The sequence below is a fragment of the Leucopleurus acutus genome (genome assembly GCF_964270905.1).
Source record: "Leucopleurus acutus genome assembly, chromosome: 5".
In the NCBI taxonomy this organism is placed as follows: domain Eukaryota; kingdom Metazoa; phylum Chordata; class Mammalia; order Artiodactyla; family Delphinidae; genus Leucopleurus; species Leucopleurus acutus.
Window position 1 is genome coordinate 2,033,657 of NC_139147.1, and position 20,639 is coordinate 2,054,295.

The 20,639-nt window shown below is 44.1% G+C and overlaps 1 protein-coding gene across 2 annotated transcripts in view; it reads right to left on the reverse strand.

Annotated features, from left to right (window-relative positions):
• The window catches only part of TRAPPC10 (trafficking protein particle complex subunit 10), an 86,892-nt gene that overhangs the window by 44,901 nt on the left and 21,352 nt on the right, over positions 1–20,639 (reverse strand). For both annotated transcript variants that reach the window (XM_082840183.1, XM_082840184.1), the window contains exons 2-4: positions 13,408–13,489; positions 9,619–9,754; positions 678–874 (exon numbers count right to left, since the gene is read on the reverse strand). In XM_082840183.1, the coding sequence (XP_082696309.1) occupies positions 678–874; positions 9,619–9,754; positions 13,408–13,489 (415 nt within the window). The remainder of the gene's footprint in view (positions 1–677; positions 875–9,618; positions 9,755–13,407; positions 13,490–20,639) is intronic.

Here is a 20,639-nt window from a genome sequence, read left to right on the forward strand (position 1 = left end):
ACCGCATCCCCAGCATCTCAAGTGCTAAACTGCCAGATACAGACTAAACTGGCCAGGTGCTGAGATGCACTGGCCGGCACAGCTAGGCACGGACTCTTCACTTCCTGAAGAGACAGGAAGTGAGCTACCAGCAGGAGAGAACAGGGCGCAGACACGGCTGAGCAAGAGGGGAAAGTAAGTCCAGGTGCTGAAGTAGCCACCAAAGTCTCAGGTTCCCTTTTAGAGTTTCTGAGGAAGACTAAACCAGCATTTTATAACTACTTCTGTCTTAAGGAACTCTTACTAGGTGTTCAGGTAAACAAAACACAGGGTCCCAGCACCAAGAAACGCCCAAGGAGCCCTGCTGTACACAGGCTGCAGACTTCTCAGAGCCCTTCCTGTGCTAACACCCATCACCGGCCTTCCAAGGGGACCCACTGTGGTCTCTCCCACGGTCACCAGGCCTCGGGGCCTCCCGGCCAGGTAACCCGTTGCAGATGACTGTTCAGAGCTTCTCGCCAGCTGGCCAGGAACTCCACGAGGAGAGGGACCTAGTCTTCTCCTCAGCACCCATCACATGCTCAAGTGTCAGGCATCGGACAGGTGCTCACACAGCAAATATTTACTACCACCCGGAAGCCAGTAAACTGTATCATCTAGACATCAGCCCAAAGAGGTAAAATGAAGCATACACTTACCTGTCACTCTGTTTATTACAGAAATCGTTTCTTATTTTGTCCACAATAGAGGTCCGGGGCAGGATGTTGGTTTTGTTTCTTTTCTTGGCGTCGTTTTCAACTACCACTATTAACCAGTCCACAGAGCTATGAGCTTTGAGAACATTCTGCCACTTGGTGAGGTCGTCTTTTACTGCAGCTTTATACACTTCAGTATCCTGAAAATAAAGAATTCACTGTGAAAGCAGGTTAATTAATATCCTTTAGTGTACATGGCAAATGTGTCCAATAACAGAAGACAGCGCGCTTTCCTGCTCCGGGATGGGGACGCTGCACGGAAAGCCCGGCGCTGGTCCCGGCTGCTGGCACTCTGGGCAGGCTCACACCACACCCCAGGTGTGCGCTGTCCCCAAGACCAGGGACGCCGGGGGAGGTCTTCCAGCGTTACAGAGGAAGAGGTGGAGAGGCAAGGGCCGAGCAAGCTGCCCACAGCAACACAGTCTGCTAACTAAGTTGGGACTTTAAAACCCAGGTCTGCAGGGCCAGAGGCCATGGGCCCAAGCACAACAGGGTCCCAACACGGTCACAGCCCCGCCTTGATGGGAGAGGCGAGTGGCTGTGGAGCCCTGAGAACCACTCTAACCTCAGTGCCACGTGCAGGCCACGTCAGGGGCAAGGCAGCTTCAGAGGCGGACCCGAGTAAAGAGGACACTCTAGGGCTTTTGAAAGTTGTTCTCATTCACATGGATCGATAGGGGAGCCGGCCTGGGCCTGACACTCAAAGCTGCTCCTGACTCAGAGCACCACACACCAGCCTGCTAAAGAGCGCACCCCGCCTGCGCGAACGCCAACGAGGCGAGCCTCGGTTCTCTCCCAGGGAGAAGCAGGGAAACAGAAGTGTTCCTTGCTTTGTAACTCTATTTACAACTGACGTTACGCTCCATAAATCCACTAAGCAGATTCAGAGTGAAAAAACCAAGATGCTTAACTCATTTCAATATCAGGCACTTAAAAACCTCTGGAAACTATACTTAGCAGCTACTGTCTAAATACATGCTTTCCCCTCTTTTAACAGAAAGATTCCTTACTATCCTGCTTATATTTTCTCTGGATTTTTTAGTCTCTCTCGAGTAACACTCGTGATTGATCCATGAATGAGTTAAATCTCAAATTCTGTATCAAGTCCCTCCTTTTGTTTAATTAATAAGTGAAAAGTTCCAAAAGGCAGTACTTAAAAATTTTTAAAACTGCTATGTCCTCAGTTTAAATTTGAAATAAGTACAATCTGAAAAAGATCTCTGGGTTGAAAATTAAAAGGAAAACCATCCTGCAAAAATCTCATCTCTGTGAATTAATATCCAACAACAACATACACATACACTGCATATTTTCCATGTAACGGCAGTGCCTAGGACTGGAAGCTTAGATTTTACAATGCTGGTGTCTGTCGACCCAGATGCATGACGCCTGGAAAGTGAAACCAAAAGGCCAGGGGGCTGCAGCCACAGAGGCCGGCAGCTTTAAAATCAAGGCGCAGACACAAATCGCAGGGCGGACAAGGGGCGGTGAGGAGCCCCGACAAGCTCCAAGGCCGTCCCGGGGCCAGTTCAGGGCACCCTTCACCAGAATCCACACTGAGGAGAGGTGGCCGCACCCCAAGGGGACACCAGCCCCTCTCCTGGGGACATTCTGGGGCAGCTTGCGGGGACTCTCGGGAAGAGGCCTCGCTGAGCGGCCGGCTGGACAGAATCCCCCAAAGTTCTGGCGGAATCGGGAGGACAGAACCCAGTCCATCACTCACGACGGTGAGCAAACAGCAAACATTCCTAAAAAGACTCACTGACTTTGCAGAAGAGGAACCCAAGCTGAGCCACTGAGGTTAAGGGTCTCTCAGGAAACCACAGCCAAGAGAGGAAGACGCCATCACAGGGAAGGAAGGGGGACGAGGGGGTCCTAGTGGGGAGCAGCCGCCTCGGCACCAGAGTCAAGCCAGGTGAGGAGGGCATCACAGCGCAGATGACGAAGGACTGAGGGCTGGCTTGGGGTGTCCCAGGACAAGCAGGGCAAACAGGGCCTCCGAGGCGGGTCATGGGTCACATGAGGTGGGGAGGGGGTGATCCAGCAGAGCATCAGCCCCAGAGCGGGGGGGCACCCACGCCACAGGGCAGCAGGACAGCAGTGACAGGAGAAGGTTCACAGGCAGCGATGATTCCAATAAGCAAACATCTGGAGGATAATGAGTGCCTGGCTTCTCCAAGCCGGAGAAGGGAGTTACAAGTATGGAAAGGGAAGGAACTATGTCTCAAGTAGTATAATATGACTTGAAGGAAAGAGGTGTAACTTATAGTGTATACTATAAAACAGAGTTGCCCAACCCCCCAGGCCAAGGACTGGTACCGGTCCGCGCCTATTAAGAACCGGACCACACAGCAGGAGGTGAGCGACGGGCGAGCGAGAGAAGCTTTGTCTGCCACTCCCCACCACTCGCATCACCACCTGAACTATCCCCCCACCCCACCCCCGGTCCTTGGAAAAACTGTTTTCAACAAAACCGGTCCCTGGTGCCAAAAAGGTTGGGGACCGCTGCTATAAACCATAAAGCAACTAGTGGAATAACATAACAAAGTTTTACTTTTAAATCTAAACTCCTAAACATTGTCAACTTGCTCCAAAAAATTTTCTTAACAGATGGTAATCAAAACTATCAATAGGAACTTCCCAGGTGGCGCAGTGGTTAAGAATCTGCCTGCCAATGCAGGGGACACAGGTTCGAGCCCTGGTCCGGGAAGATCCCACATGCCATGGAGCAACTAAGCCCATGCGCCACAACTACTGAGCCTGTGCTCTAGAGCTCTCGAGCCACAACTACTGAGCCTGTGTGCCACAACTACTGAAGCCCACGCACTGCAACGAAGAGTAGCCCCTGCTCCCGCAACTAGAGAAAGTTTGCGCGCAGAAACAAATATCCAACCCGGCCAAAAAAATTAATTAATTAAGTAATTAAAATTAAAATTTTAAAAAACTATCAATAAAACAAAACAAAAGGGCTTACCTGGTGGTGCAGTGGTTGAGAGTCCGCCTGCTGATGCAGGGGACACAGGTTCATGCCCTGGTCCGGGAGGATCCCACATGCCGCAGAGCGGCTGGGCCTGTGAGCCATGGCCACTGAGCCTGTGCGTCCGGAGCCTGTGCTCCGCAATGGGAGAGGCCACAGCAGTGAGAGGCCCGCGTACCACAAAAAACCAAAACCAAAAACAAAACAAACAAAAATAAACAAAACAAAAAAACCCCACAGGCTCCCTACTAGAAAACAAGTTTAAGGAAAACAAAACACCATCATCCATAATGCCCACAAAAACTACACCTAGCAAAAAAATGCAAGACTTTTATGAAAAACATTATGACACGTTACGAAAACATAAAAAAGCCATAAAGAATGGAGAAACAAACCAGGTTCCCGGAGGAGAAGATTCATGATCATTACAATTCTTCTCAGATGAACGTGTAACTTTTCCAAGACAATCCCAATCAAAACACCTCAGTCTTTTGTGTTTTTCTTTTCAGTCACTGTTCCAGTTACCTATGGCTTTGTAACGAACCACTACAATACGCAGTGGTCCAGAAGATTTGCTCACAGACCTGCACCCTGGAGATTTGGTGGACAGCTCGTCTGCCCCACATGGTGTCAGCTGTGGCACTGGAAGGCTAGGAGAGAGAAGGCAATGACATGTCTGCTGATGGACACTAGCTTGTTGACAGCATCTGCTGGGGCTGGGAGTGCACACCTCCAAATGGCCTTCCCACAGGGGCACTGACATCCTCTGAGAATGGTGGCTGGGATCTGACAGCAAGCATCCCAAGAGGACGCAGCAAAAGATATAGTCCCTTTTAGGACAGTCTCAAGAGTCATAGCTTCCCTTCTGCCAGTCAGACCCACCCAGATTCAATTGGAGGAAACACAGACCCAGGCTCTCATGGCAGGAATGTCACTGCTGTGCAGAGAAGAACACGTGTGATGGGAGATACCAGTACAGACATTTTTGGAAAATAAAATCTGTACACCTAACAATCGGATTCTAAAATTCATATGAAAGAGAAAATGCATGCTAGCCAAGAGATTTATTTTAAAAGAACAGATATCAATACATATTATAAAAATGTAATTAAATGTAATTAAAAGTCTCGTCCAGGCATAGAACAGACAATGATCAACAGAACTGATGTGTCCAGAATATTGTGCATAAAGGATACTGCTTTAAAATAAAGGTGATGGGACTTCCCTGGTGGTACAGTGGTTAAGAATCTGCCTGCCAGGGGCTTCCCTGGTGGCGCAGTGGTTGAGAGTCCACCTGCCGATGCGGGGACACGGGTTTGTGCCCCGGTCCGGGAAGATCCCACATGCCGCGGAGCGGCTGGGCCCATGAGCCATGGCCACTGAGCCTGAGCGTCCGGAGCCTGTGCTCCGCAACGGGGGAGGCCGCGGCAGTGAGAGGCCCGCGTACCGCAAAAAAAAAAAGAATCTGCCTGCCAATGCAGGGGACATGGGTTTGATCCCTGGTCTGGGAAGATCTCACATCAGCGGAGCAATTAAGCCCGTGTGCCACAACTACTGAGCCAGCGTGCCTAGAGCCCGTGCTCCACACAAGAGAAGCCACCACAATGAGAAGCCAGTGCAACCCGATGAAGAGCAGCCCCTGCTCGCCACAAGTAGAGAAAGCCTGCGTGCAGCAACGAAGACCCAATGCAGCCAAAAAATATAAATAAATAAATAAAAATTAATTAATTAAAGTTGACATTTTCAGTAAGTGGGGAAAAGGTAGACTATTATGAAATGATATTAGGTCAAGTTGCTCCCCATTTAGACAACAAATTAGACACTGAAGCCACATTGCTCCTATCATATACAAAAATAACTTGAAGCTATACAGATCCAAATATAAAACACAATTATAAAAATATTAAAAGAAAACATAGGAGAAAATCAGTTACTATCTTCAGATAGACAAGGCCTTCCTAAACATGAAACACTACTCAGAAACCATGTTTTTGATGACATATTTCACTCCATAAAGATTATAATAGTTATTAATATTCATGCACTAAATAATACATCAACTACCTATATAAAACAGAACTACAGAAGATGCAGGAGAAATAGAAACATTCTAATAATAGAAGACTTTAACATACCACTGTCAGTTAAAGATAGATCAAGTGGACAAAACAAAATATAAATGACCTCAACAACATAATCAGTACAAGCTCTTATGGGTACATATTTAATATTACAATCTAAAAACAAAGAAAATACATTCTCAAGCACACATGGAACATCCACAAAGACTTTATTAGGTCACAAAGAAAAAAAATTTTCCTGATAGCAGAAAATATTTAAAACACCACTCTAATCACAATGCAATAAAATTAGAAATGTTAATGTGAAAAAATTTTTAAACTTCCTTCTGGAGATTAAAAAACTTTCTGTTAAACTATTGAGCGATACAAACAGAAAATAGAGAATTTCTGAAAAATAGTAACAGAACACGGGAATATATTTAAATTTACATCTTTAAAGACCTATATCACTAAAAAAGTTTAGAATGAAAATAAATACATTCCCAACTTAAAAAACTAGGAAAAGAACAAAGTAAACTATAAGAAAACAAAAGGAAGGAAATAATAAAAATGGAAGCAGAAGTTAATGAGATAGAAAACATGCTAATAGTATATCAGATTAATAAATAAAACTCCTGTTTCTCTGAGGGGGGGGGGAAGAAACAACTAATTTAATCAAGGAAGAAAGGAAAAAAACACAAATACACAAAATAAGAAATAACGATGGGGAAATAACTATTGACAAAGAGCTTTTTTTTTTTTTTTTTTTTTTTTTTGCGGTACGCGGGCCTCTCACTGCTGTGGCCTCTCCCGTTGCGGAGCACAGGCTCTGGACGCGCAGGCTCAGCGGCCATGGCTCACAGGCCCAGCCGCTCCGCGGCATGTAGGATCCTCCCAGACCGGGGCACGAACCCGTGTGCCCTGCATCGGCAGGCGGACTCCCAACCACTGTGCCACCAGGGAAGCCCCAGAGCATATTTTAAAAGTTGAAAAAAGACCACTTCATACACCTCAATGAAAAAAAATTTTTAAACTGAAATGTATAATTTCTAAGAAAAATATAGTTTATCAAAATTGACAAATGGCTGAAACAGATCAATTTCCATGGAAGGGACAGAGAAAGTGATCAAGGAACTATTCCACAAGAAAGTACCAGGTCCAGATGGTTTCTCAGGAGAACTCTAGCAAACCCTAGAGACCAGATAGTACTAGTGCTACGTAAATTGTTTCAGATAGAGAAAACAAACAAAAACTTCCAAGTTATTTTTATGAATCAAGTATAACATTGATACCTAAACCTGATAAACACAGCAGAAAAAAAAGTTATAGACCAATCACCTGTGAATATATTGATACATGCAAAAACTCCTAAATAATGTGAACAGCCGCCAATACCACATTAAGAAAATAATACTCTGACCAAGTGGAATATACAAGGAATGCAAGTATGGTTCAATAATTAGAAACCCATTAATGTAATTCAACAAATTAGTAGATATAAGTGGGAAAAATCATGATTATCTCCACCAGGTATGAGAAAGGCTTTAACAGGATTCAACAGTGTATTCCTAATAAAAACCCTCGAGAAAATAGGAACGGATGGAAGTTCCTTCACACACTCACTCAAATTAACCTTATTCCTATAGCCAGCGCCCTACTGTGGGGAGACACCACAGGCATTCCCACTGAAGTCAGGAACAAGGAAAAGATACCCACTGTCTCCACTGCTACTAGACAATGTCTTACAACAGGAAAAGCAATTTGAGGCATAAGAATTGAAAAGGAAGAAACAAGACTCTGCAGGTGACAGGATAGGATATCTGGAAAACCCTAGACTTTGGGGCCTAGAGAACCAATGATAAAACTAACTCAAACAATAAAAGAATTCAGCAAGGTTAACATGAAAAAAACCAACTAGAAGATATAATGGGAGAGAAAACCCCGTTGACAATAGCAACTAAAAAGTAAAATACTTAGAAAAGTATTTTGATACTAAAATCCATGTGGAAAAATAAACATGCCAGAGCAACTAGGCAAACACTGAAGAGAATGACCCCCGAGAGAGGACCAGCCCGACCAGGTACGAATGCGGACTGTCAGTCTAGGGAAAGCACGAACTGCAAACAAAGTCTGCACTCTTCATAGCAGGTTGGTTTCTGGCTGTAGTACAGGTGTAGCAATTCTGAAACTATGCTATGCATATTGCAGGACTGAGCAGGTGAGGGAATGTGTTGATGCGTCAGAGCCAGGGTAGACATAAACACGGAACAGGGTAAGGCAAGAAAGAGCCCTGTGGGGTTAGAGGCTAAAATCAGAGGCATCAGTATCAACTCATGATTTCTAAGACACACGCTTCCCTAGCCCTGTGTAGTCAAAAGGCATAGAAGCGGGGACCCTCCCACAGTGCCAGGGAACCAGGGCCCTGTGAAAAAATGGCTGATTCCAGCACAAGGGTAGCAAAGGGACAAGAACCCAGAACACCTTGCTGTACCAGAAAGCTAGGAAGTGCTCAAAAGGCATAGGAGCCAGCTTGAAGTGACTCTCGCTGGCCAAATCCGGGACAACTTGAACACCAAAATAAGTAAGGATAATTGACTATAAAGCACTAAATAAAACAGAAGCCCACACAGGCTCTTCCCTAGAGTAGAGCGCTGACTGATAAACTGGGGGGAAGTGGTATGTGCAAGCCTTGGTAATGACTGGTGCAGGAAGAATCATCACTGGGGGCTAAATCTGGTCTGGATTTCGGAGGGGTTCCCGTGACTGTGTGATAGGGGTGCCTCCCTGGGCATAAACTGTGCAGACAACATGGCTTATGATGAACATCTGCATTCCCCCAGGAGTCTAGCCACCCCTGGAGTTTTGCTGTGTGTCAGGCGGAGGCTGCCTATGTGCCTGGTCCAATAAAAACCCTGGGCACCAAGTCTCCAACGAGCTCCCCTGGTGGACAGCATCTCACATGTGCTATCACACTTGTTCTCGGGAGGAAGCACATCCCATGTGACTCCACTGGGACAGGCTACAAAGCAAAGTCAGCAAAGGCAAAAGGTGCACGGGGTGAAGGGGAGAACAGGCGTGAGCTTTGAGTCCTTTCTCATTAAAACTAGAAAAACTACTTCTGCATCCTCAGTTTCAAGTTAAAATGTCACAGCATGTAACGATTTACATATTTTGTATACTGCTAAATGCTTGTTTTATTAGAGTCAAACAGACAGGAAGAAATGACCCACAGAATTTTCTATTCGTTCATGAAACAATAATTCCATCAAGAATGGGTTCACAAACACAGAACTGCCAAGTACGAGTGAAGGCCACAGTGCCCGCAGCTGCAGCGTCCCCTCACTCGATGGGCGTCCCAGAGCGCCTCCTGCACCAGACACGGATCATGAGTTAGGAGACACAGTCCCCTGCCCCCAGAGAGCCCGCAAACCAGAACCAGAGACAAACAAGGATTTGTAAGTACAGTAACTGTCGTGATGGTGAGTACAGGGTGTTATGAAAACAAAGCTGAGTACAGGGTGTTATGAAAACAAAGCTGAAAGTAAATATTAAAAAGACCTAGTGCCCACTAGGCTACAGTGAGATGGCTCACAAGAACTGGAAACACAAGTAAGACTATATATTTGGTGATCACCACAAGTGCCCCGCGCTGGGCCAGAGCAGAAAATAGGCCACGGCAAAGCCACATCCTTGGCTGAAGGATGGAGAAAAGAGAAGACTACCAAAAAATTAAAATTAGAAAGTAAATTTCAAAAAGTATAGCTGTCTTAGCAAAACCCAGACCTCTGAATCTTAACCCCATTCCAAGACACGTTCTTGTAACTTTTCCCTTTAAATGAATACTTACACAGCATTCCGTCCAGTAAATATGAAGAAAGGGGAATGTGAGCAGAGCCTTGTTTCCTTCTTTGGGCAGGAGCTCCTCTTTGAATTGAACAAAGTTAGATTCCAGGTGAATCATCTTTGGAGCTCGGCCATAGGACCTATAAACAATTTTTAACAAGTCACTGAGAAAAATGAGAATGTTTAGCAGAAAGAAAAGGAGAAAAGGACAACAACAATTTAATCACATCTATGAGTTCAGAAGTACAGATAGGGCACTAAGCCTGAACTGTAGCAATTACATATGCTATCCGAAAAGACGCCGTAACTTAGTTTAAACACAGCCCACATGGACATGTCAAGGCTCCCGTAAATCTGTCGGCTTTACTTTGCTTGCAACACCGACTTCTGGGAAAAATGGATGTTAACCTACAGTCACTATAAAAGAAGAAAAGAGTCTCCCAATTGTCAGAAGTGCTGTGTGAAGCTATCAAAGTTTTAAACTGCTCTAATACTTTTGTGACAACCCGTATTATCCAAAAAAGAGAACTGTCTGGTGAAAAAGAACAGGTTTCGTTCACATAGCATAAATAAAAGTGGTAACCACCCTCCTCCATGTTTTCTCAACCCAAGAACAAAGGACACACAGAGCAATCCCACAAGCTGCGCTCATCTAATCTACGGCTATCAGAGGGCATGGGTGCTGTTTTTATTGTACTTGTAGAAATAAATTATGCTACATACATCTTTTCTCCATACCTCTATTCTTCACCTCTAGTAGTTCTATCTCTTTTAAATATCTATAGCTGGATTTTGTACTTTTTATCCAATCTAAGGAGTGTCGGTGATTAATAAGCTGAAACCAACCAAATTTAATGTGATTATGCTTGAACTTGTGGATTTTCTATTTCAGGCTATTTTTTTCTATCCTTTGAGAGATTAATCAAGTTTTCTTTTTCCATCCTTTTTCTCTGTTAGTTTGAAAGCTTAACCATCTATTTCTTTTCTGCTGTTGGTTACATTTTAATTTTTAACATGCATGAACTTACATTTCCCTCTCAAAGACTGCAGTAAACGTCTGCCTCTCCTTGAACAAGACAAAGCTAGTGCACTGTCTGCTCTCTGCTTTCCTCCACAATCTGACATTTTAGATCGTTTGATTCGTAAAAGCACTGACACCACAATGTAGCACAGCACTTATGACTTGCTTGCTGGCCGCTGCTTCCTTTATCCTGTGAATTCATGGTTCATTTTTTCTTGAGATACATGCCTTAATTATTTCACAGAGAGTAGCACAGTTTCTGATCATACATGTCTGAAAATGTTTCCCAATGATCTCCATCCGGTGGCAAGCAGCAAATATACGACGTGAACAGCACCCTGGAGAGAACACGTGTGGCGCCACGCGGCCAGAGTGGCAGATCAGGGCCCCCGGCCATCCTGGGCCCAGCTGGCATCCTGTCTCTCCCAAGGCCTGGGGGAGGCTGAGGCAGTCGTCCTGCTAGTATGAGTATGAGCAATGCAGAACTCTAGATTCAGAGGTACTTGCCCTCAAGGCCCTGCTTAAGGCCCTGTATTTTACGCTACACTTTAGATGCTGTTAGAGACTGCAAATGCGGTTTTTCTTTTCTCCCAGTTGCTTGGCGTGGCTTTTTGTTTGCTTTGTTTTGTTTTCATTCTGCTTGACATTCAGCGGCCCCTGCAATCTCCGAACTCACTGCTGGGAGAATTTTGACGCCAGTTCTCCAAGTATCGCCTGTCCTCCACCCTCTCTATACTCTCCTTCTGAAACATCTTCTACAGGACATTGAAACTTCTGGACTTGGCCTTCGCAGCTCAGCTTTCCTTTCACGCCTCCAACTTCAGCTCTCAGCATTCAACTCGAGTTTCCAAGCGCAATCTCCCAACTCACTACTTTGCTTTTCAGCTACACAGCAGTTCACTGCATCAAGTAAAGTTTCTGCTTCAACCTTTTCCTCCCAAGATCTAATCAATTAACTTAAAATTTTATCAAAGTAAATATATATACACTTTAACATGTCAAGTAGTACTAAAGAGCTTTACACACACACACACACACACACACACACACACACACACACACACACACACACACACACACACACACCACGGCAGAGGGAACCCTGCCCAGGCCTTCTGTCACCCTTTCTACCCCTCGCCTACCAAGGTCCTGGGCCCTGGGCCCTATCACCTGTCAGGGACTCGCCTGCTTCTCAGGGAGCCACCTCTGCAGACACAAGGGCTCAGCTTTCCCTCCTATTCCTCTGTCCATCCTCCTTCTCCCAGAGAGGCGTCCACATCTCTGCTGCTGCCACTTCTGCCCTCCTCTGTCCTTGAACATTTCTCGTTCTCTTTTCTCATTTAGTTTTCAAGAAGGTGAAGAGATGAAAATACGTGTTAAATCTATGCAGTGTCTCTATTTCATTTTTTTCCTCATAACCCCCTTTCCTGTTTCTTCTATCTTTCTGAATGTTTAAATAACGTATACTATTGGAAACCCTTTACAGATTACTCCATTTCTTCAGGTTTTAAACTCTTCCGTTTGCTGGACTATTTTCTCTCATTCACAGCACTGGGCCTCTTGAGACGTTGAATAATTTTTCTGTAAGAGAATTCTCCCACATTCTGTACACTCTTCATATTACATGTAGGTAATTAAATACATTCCTTGTAACACTATAATCGGGCACAAAAATTAGACTAGATTCAATAGAGAGCCCGGGTAAGTCATCTAGAATGTTAACTCTTCAAGTGAGTAGATTACAAACTGGTGATCAGAAAGGAATAACATAGCAAGAATCAGAATTACATGAACATGAGTAACAACAGGAAATTCTTCATACACCTTGGTTAAAATCAGATTACCAGTATTAACAAGTCACAATCCAAACATTTTCTACAAATAATATCTAATCTTACCAGAAATTAGTCTTCCAGTAAGATAATTCAAAGTCAATTATTTCCTCAGGACAAGTCATTAGAGGAACAATTACAAACAATAGGGCAAACGGGAGGATTGATCTGGTTTCCCTCCTAATTTTTTTTAATAAATTTATTTATTTTTAATTTTTATTTTTGGCTGTGTTGGGTCTTCGTTGCTGCGCGCGGGCTTTCTCTAGCTGCGGCGAGCAGGGACTACTCTTCATTGCAGTGTGCGGGCTTCTCATTGCAGTGGCTTCTCTTGTTGCAGAGCATGGGCTCTAGGTGTGTGGACTTCAATAGTTGTGGCACGCAGGCTCAGTAGTTGTGGCACGCGAGCTCTAGAGCGCAGGCTCAGTAGTTGTGGCGCACGGGTTTAGTTGCTCCTTGGCATGTGGGATCTTCCCGGGCCAGGGCTCGAGCCCGTGTCCCCTACATTGGCAGGCGGATTCTTAACCACTGTGCCACCAAGGAAGCCCCTCCTTCATAATTTTTAAGTAACATCTTTCTGTGCACTTTCTCACCCTTAAGAGAAGAGCCAGGAGCTCAGGGCAGAGAGAAGGTCTCATAAGACAGCAGACAGAGGCACATGCTCTAATGTGGAATCGGAGTGTGCGTCTCCTTTCCAAAATGCCATGAGGAATCAGAAACCATTCCTACAAAAGTGGGCCTTCAGCTCAGAAGAAGTGTCCCATTTCTACCATCCTATGTCTTGTCAAGAAAATCAACACATTCCTTAGAGAAGAAGGTCCACAATTACGTGGCTCCACTCAGTTTCCTGAGAACTTAGCCTTTAACTCTTACTACTTCACTTGCTCACACAAATGCCTACAAAACGAGGAGGGAGATGCAGCGAAAACCAGAGGCACCATACCTTCTCCATTCCATTGGTTCTCTTGGAAGCTGCTGGGAGAGCGTCGGATAAATAGAGGTAAATAAATTCTGATCTCCAGCACCTACAACAGAATAAAAATGGCATTTTAAGGTAAATATAGGAAAAATGGACTCTAAAATTTATTAATTGGTATTTTTAGGCAACTTAATAATTTAGCAGAATGACATCACAAAACAAGATTTTTCATATCTTTAAATAAGTGGTCTCAAGAAAAGCCAGCACTCGACACGTGACCTAACTAACCCTCGCCCGGCCTCTCTGAGGTGGGTATGATTCTCCCCACGAGGAGGAGGGGGAGGGTCAGGAAAGTGGAGTCACCTGCCAGGGTCTGACAGCTAAGGAGGCGGAGCGGGTCCAGCTCCAGCCAGCCTCACCCCTGCGTCAGCTCATACCGCTGCTGCTCTCTTCAACTTGGACAAAACAGCCATGAAACTCCAGGCAGAATAGGAAACCCGGACAAGTGAACATGAGTTTCTTCACCAAAATAAGCTCGATAGGCGTCCAAATGCCACTAGAAGCCGAGCCGCACAGTACGCTCTCTGTGCCCGTGCCACCCAGGACACCGGACACGCCTGCTCTCGTCGAGTCCACACGGGAAGTCCTGGAGGCAGACCCGACCTCACGGCCAAGAAGGGGGAGCACAAGCTGGCTGGCTGCGGAGACCAGTGAGGAACCCAGGAGTGTCTGAATTCACATGCTAAGCTGTTAATTCAGCTCTTTCATCCTAGCTTTGACGGAACTGAAAAATCCACTTAGCTCTCATAAAATGATAGCATAACCAGATCGCACTTAGGCATAAAAAGAACCTTTCAGTAGATGACTCAAATTCTTATACTCAGAGGATCCTCTAACTTTAAGCAAAACCATTTTCCGTTTGCTTTTCTATTGATCTTAAAGAAATCATTGGGGATTGATGTAGGCCATTAATACATTTGCTTATTTTGCTATCATGAGCCCCCCCAAAAAACCAAAACAGGGGCTTCCCTGGTGGCGCAGTGGTTGAGAGTCCGCCTGCCGATGCAGGGGACACGGGTTCGTGCCCCAGTCCGGGAGGGTCCTGCATGCCGCGTAGCGGCTGGGCCCGTGAGCCATGGCTGCTGGGCCTGCGTGTCCGGAGCCTATGCTCCGCAACGGGAGAGGCCACAGCAGTGAGAGGCCCGCATGCTGCAAAAAACAAAACAAAACAAAACCTTCCCCAAACCACGTAACACTGTCAAGTGACTGCTGAGAGGAACGGTGTTTCTGGGAACGCTGTTTCTGGGCAGCTGAGCTGCTTATCAGAGAGGCCGTGGGGCACAGTGACTGGACACAGATGCTGAAAGGCTGATGGCCTGGTTCCCACCTAAGCTCCACCAGCTACCAGGCGAGTAAGCATGGGGAGACCACCGAGCCTTTCTGTGCCTCGGGGACCATCTGTGAAATGGGAAAATAAGAATAGCTCCCAACAGGGCTGTGGTGAGACTGAGTGAGTTAACACAAATAACTGTGAACAAGGCCTGACACAAAGTAAATCCTTAATAAGGGTTACTATTAATAATTTATTGTTGACATAAAAACAACTTTTATGTTTTAACTCATCATTTTTCATCATGTTCATTTATTTGGTAGTTGTCTTAGAAATCAAAATAAGAAAACCTTCAGTTAGCTTCAGATTCCTTATCTCTGAGTGCCAACTCCTGCTGTCTCTTTTAAAGGTTCTAAGATTAACATATAAAAATCACTACACTTTGCTAAACAGTAATTAGGGCAAACATATAGAAGCTTTCTCCTTTTTCACTTAGTTCTATATATATATATATATATATATACACACACACACACACACACACACACACACACACACACACGGTCCTTGCAATAAAGTCTCACACAAAGGTACAGGGGGCGGAGTCAAGATGGTGTACTAGGAGGACGTGGAATTCGTGTCTCTGAACAACTAGGGCACCTACCAGGCACCAGTGGGGGACCACAGACACCTAAGGGGACAGGACGAACCCCCAACAACTGGGTAGGACATGGGGCATGGGGGGAGTGAAGAGGGAGGAGAAGTGGAGGCAGGAGGGGACTGGTGCCCCTGAGGGGCGGCTGGGGGAGGGGAAGGGATCCCACACCTGAAGGGGGAAATTGGGGGACCACTGGGAGGGCAGAGAATCAAAAGGGAGAGTGGCCAGGTTTCCCCTGCCCAGAAGCCTGATGAGACCCGGGCCTGATCCTGTGCCCACCGAGGCCTCCTTCAGCTGCGAGGGTCCCGAGGGAATGGGAGGGAGGGAAGGGGGAGCAAAAGTAAAGGCCAGACCTCCAGGACCAGCACCCCTGAGGGGCAGCTGGGGGAGAGGAGGAGTTCCTACACCCGGCGGGACCCACCCATGCACGGTTAGGGGTCCAGCAGCAACAGGGGAGATCCCAGGGGAGATGGTGGGGAGGGGTGCGAAGGAACGGAAGGGAACGGGGCCAGCACTTTCCCTGTCCACTTAGGCACCAGGGAGCCTGTTGGGCTCCCGGGCCTAATCCTCTGCCCTCCCAGCCTCCCTCCTGCTGTGCAGAGCCCAAGCCCCGCCCCTACACTCGGAGACCCCCTCTGAGACTCCCTCCAAGGTGCTGGGACCAAGCCCCACCCACACAACCCCACTCAGGGCCCTACCTCCAGACTCCGGAGCTCCACACTCCAGAGGCCCTCCTTTCCACGTGCTGCCTCTCCCCTTCCGCCCTAAGCAGAGGCCCCACCCCATGCTCAAACGTCACCCCCCAACCCGCCTAGGTCCCGCCCCACCCTAAACCCCGCCCCTGCCTAAATTCCACCCCCACCTGTACTCCGCCCTCAGAGCCAAGGCTTCTTTTTCTTATTGTTGTTTTTTCCTCTTTTAGATGGGGGTTCTGTTTCACCTTGTTGATTCATTGTTGTTGATTCTTTTATTTTTCCTAATAAATCTTCTATTTTTCTAGTTTTATTTTATTCTTTATACTTTGTTAGTGATCTATCCTTTTGTCTCGTTCGCCCCCCCTTTTCTTTTTTTTTTTCTTTTTTCTGTTGTGGTTTTATTTTACTTTGTTGCAGTTGTTTCAATTATAGTTTTATTTTTCCTAATATATCTTTTATCTTTCCAATTTTATTTTTTTATTCTTTGATATTGTACTGCACCTTTTTTTTCTTTCTTCCTTCCTTTTTTTTCTTTACCGTGCCACAAAGCTTGTGAGATCTTGGTTCCCAGGCCAGAGGTCAGGCCTGAGCTCCTGTGGTGGGAGCTCCAAGTCCAAACCACTGGACTAACAGAGAAACTCAGACCCCTGGGATATTAATTGGAGTGAGGACTCCCGGAGGTCCTCATCTCAGCACTAAGACCCAGATCTATCCAACTGCCTACAAACTCCAGTGCTTGACATCTCAGTCCAAACAACCAGTAAGACAGGAATACAGCACCACCCATCAAAAAAAAAAAAAAAAAAAAAACGACAAAAAAATGTTACAGATGAAGGAGCAAGGTAAAACCTACAAGACCAAATAAATGAAGACGAAACAGGCAAGCTACCTAAAAAATGAATTCAAAATAATGATAGTAAAGATAATCCAAAATTTTGGAAACAGAATGGAGAAAATACAAGACACATTTAACAAGGACCTAGAAGAACTAGAGCAAACAAACAGTAATGAACAACACAATTACTGAAATTAAAAATACTCTAGAAGGAATCAATAGCAGAGTAACTGAGGCAGAAGAACAGATAAGTGAGCTGGAAGGCAAAATGGTGGAAATAACTGCCAGGGAGCAGAAAAAAGAATGAAAAGAATTGAGGACAGTCTCAGAGACCTCGGGACAACATTAAAGGCACCAGCATTCGAATCATAGGGGTCCCAGAAGAAAAAGAGAAAAATAAAGGGTCTGAGAAAATATTTGAAGAGATTATAGTTGAAAACTTCCCTAACGTGGGAAAGGAAATAGTCAATCAAGTCCAGGAAGCACAGAGAGTCCCATACAGGATAAACCCAAAGAGAAACACACCAAGACACATACCAATCAAACTATCAAAAATTAAATACAAAGAAAAAATACTAAAAGCAGCAAGGGAAAAGTAACAAATAACATACAAGGGAATCCCTATAAGGTTAACAGCTGATCTTTCAGCAGAAACTCTGCAAGCCAGAAGGGAGTGGCAGGACATACTTAACTAAAGTGATAAAAGGGAAAAACCTACAACCAAGATTACTCTACCCAGCAAGGATCTCATTCAGATTCAACAGAGAAATTAAAACCTTTAGAGACAAGCAAAAGATAAGGGAATTCAGCACCACCAAACCAGCTTTACAACAAATGCTAAAGGAACTTCTCTAGGCAGGAAACACAAGAGAAGGAAAAGACCCACAAAAACAAACCCGAAACAACTAAGAAAATGGTAACAGAAACATACATATTGATAATTACCTTAAATGTAAATGGATTAAATGCTCCAACAAAAAGACATAGACTGGCTGAATGAATACAAAAACAAGACCTGAATATATGCTGCCTACAAGAGACCCACTTCAGACCCAGGGACACAAACAGACTGAAAGTGAGGAGATGGAAAAAGATATTCCATGCAAATGGAAACCAAAAGAAAGCTGGAGTAGCAATATTCATATCAGATAAAATAGAGACTTTAAAATAAATAGAGACTTTAAAATAAATAGAGACTTTAAAATAAAGACTATTACAAGAGACAAAGAAGGACACTACATAACGATCAAGGGATCAATCCAAGAAGAAGATATAACAATTTTAAATATTTATGCACCCAACACAAGAGCACCTCAATACATAAGGCAAACGCTAACAGCCATAAAAGGGGAAGTCGACAGTAACACAATAATAGTAGGGGACTTTAACACCCCACTTTCACCAATGGACAGATCATGCAAAATGAAAATAAATAAGGAAACACAAACTTTAAATGACACATTAAACAAGATGGACTTAATTGATATTTATAGGACATTTCATCCCAAAACAACAGAATACACTTTCTTCTCAAGTGCTCATGGAACATTCTCCAGGATAGATCATATCTTGGGTACAAATCAAGCCCTGGTAAATTTAAGAAAATTGAAATCGTATCAAGTATCTTTTCCGACCACAACGCTATGAGACTAGATACCAATTACAGGAAAAAAAATGTAAAAAATACAAACACATGGAGGCTAAACAATATGTTACTAAATAACCGAGATCACTGAAGAAATCAAAAAATACGTAGAAACAAATGACAGTAAAAAAACACAATGACCCAAAACCTATGGGATGCAGCAAAAGCAGTTCTAAGAGGGAAGTTTATAGCAATACAATCCTACCTCAAGAAACAAGAGAAATCTAAAATAAGCAATCTAACCTGATATCTAAAGCAAGTAGAGAGAGAACAAAAGAAAACCCCAAGGAGGGAAGAAGGAAAGAAAAGAAAGAAGGAAAGAAGGAAAGAAATCATAACGATCAGATCAGAAATAAATGAAAAAGAAATAGAGGAAACAAGAGCAAAGATCAATAAAACTAAAAGCTGGTTCTTTGAGAAGATAAACAAAATTGATAAACCATTAGCCAGACGCATCAAGAAAACAAAGGGAGAAGACTCAAATCAATAGAATTAGAAATGAAAAAGAAGTAACAACTGACACTGCAGAAATACAAAGGATCATGAGAGATTACTACAAGCAACTCTATGCCAATAAAATGGACAACCTGGGAGAAATGGACAAATTCTTAGAAAAGCACAACCTTCCTAGACTGAACCAGGAAGAAATAGAAAATATAAACAGACCAGTCCCAAGCACTGAAATTGAATCTGTGATTAAAAATCTTCCAAGAAACAAAAGCCCAGGACCAGATGGCTTCACAGGAGAATTCTATCAAACATTTACAAAAGAGTTAACACCTATCCTTCTCAAGCTCTTCCAAAATGTATTTTGGAAGAAATACATGGGAGGAGGAACACTCCCAAACTCAGGGAGGAACACTCCCAAACTCATTCTATGAGGCCACGATCACTCTGATACCAAAAGCAGACAAAGATGTCACAAAAAAAGGTATCTCTGATGAACACAGATGCAAAAATCCTCAACAAGATACTAGCAAACAGAATCCAACAGCACATTAAAAGGATCATACACCATGATCAAGTGGGGTTTATCCCAAGAATGCAAGGATTCTTCAATATACACAAACCAATCCATGTGATACACCATATTAACAAATTGAAGGATAAAAAAATCATATGAAAATCTCAATAGATGCAGAAAAAGCTTCTGACAAAATTCAACACCCATTTATGATAAAAACTCTCCAGAAAGTAGGCATAGAGGGAACTTACCTCAACATAATAAAGGCCATATATGACAAACCCACAGCCAATATCGTTCTCAATGGTGAAAAACTGAAACCATTTCCTCTAATATCAGGAACAAGACAAGGTTGTCCAGTCTCACCACTATTATTCAACATAGTTTTGGAAGTTTTAGCCACAGCAATCAGAGAAGAAAAAGAAATAAAGGGAATCCAAATCGGAAAAGAAAAAGTAAAGCTGTCACTGTTTGCCGATGATGTGATACTACACACAGAGAATCCTAAAGATGCTACCAGAAAACTACTAGAACTAATCAATGAATTTGGTAAAGTAGCAGGATACGACATTAATGCACAGAAATCTCTTGCATTCCTATACACTAATGATGAAAAATCTGGAAGAGAAATTAAGGAAACACTCCCATATACCACCGCAACAAAAAAGAATAAAATGCCTAGGAATAAACCTACCTAAGGAGACAAAATACCTGTATGCAGGAAACTATAAGACACTGATGAAAGAAATTAAAGATGATACAAACAGATGAAGAGGTATACCATGTTCTTGAATTGGAAGAATCAACATTGTGAAAATGACTCTACTACTCAAAGCAATCTACAGATTCAATGCAATCCCTATCAAACTACCAATGGCATTTTTCACAGAACTAGAACAAAAAAATTTCACAACTTGTATGGAAACACGAAAGACCCCGAATAGCCAAAGCAATCTCGAGAAAGAAAAATGGAGTTGGAGGAATCAGGCTCCCGGACTTCAGACTATACTACAAAGCTACAGTAATCAAGACAGTATGGTACTGGCACAAAAACAGAAATATAGATCAATGGAAAAGGATAGACAGCCCAGAGATAAACCCACACACATATGGACACCTAATTTATGAC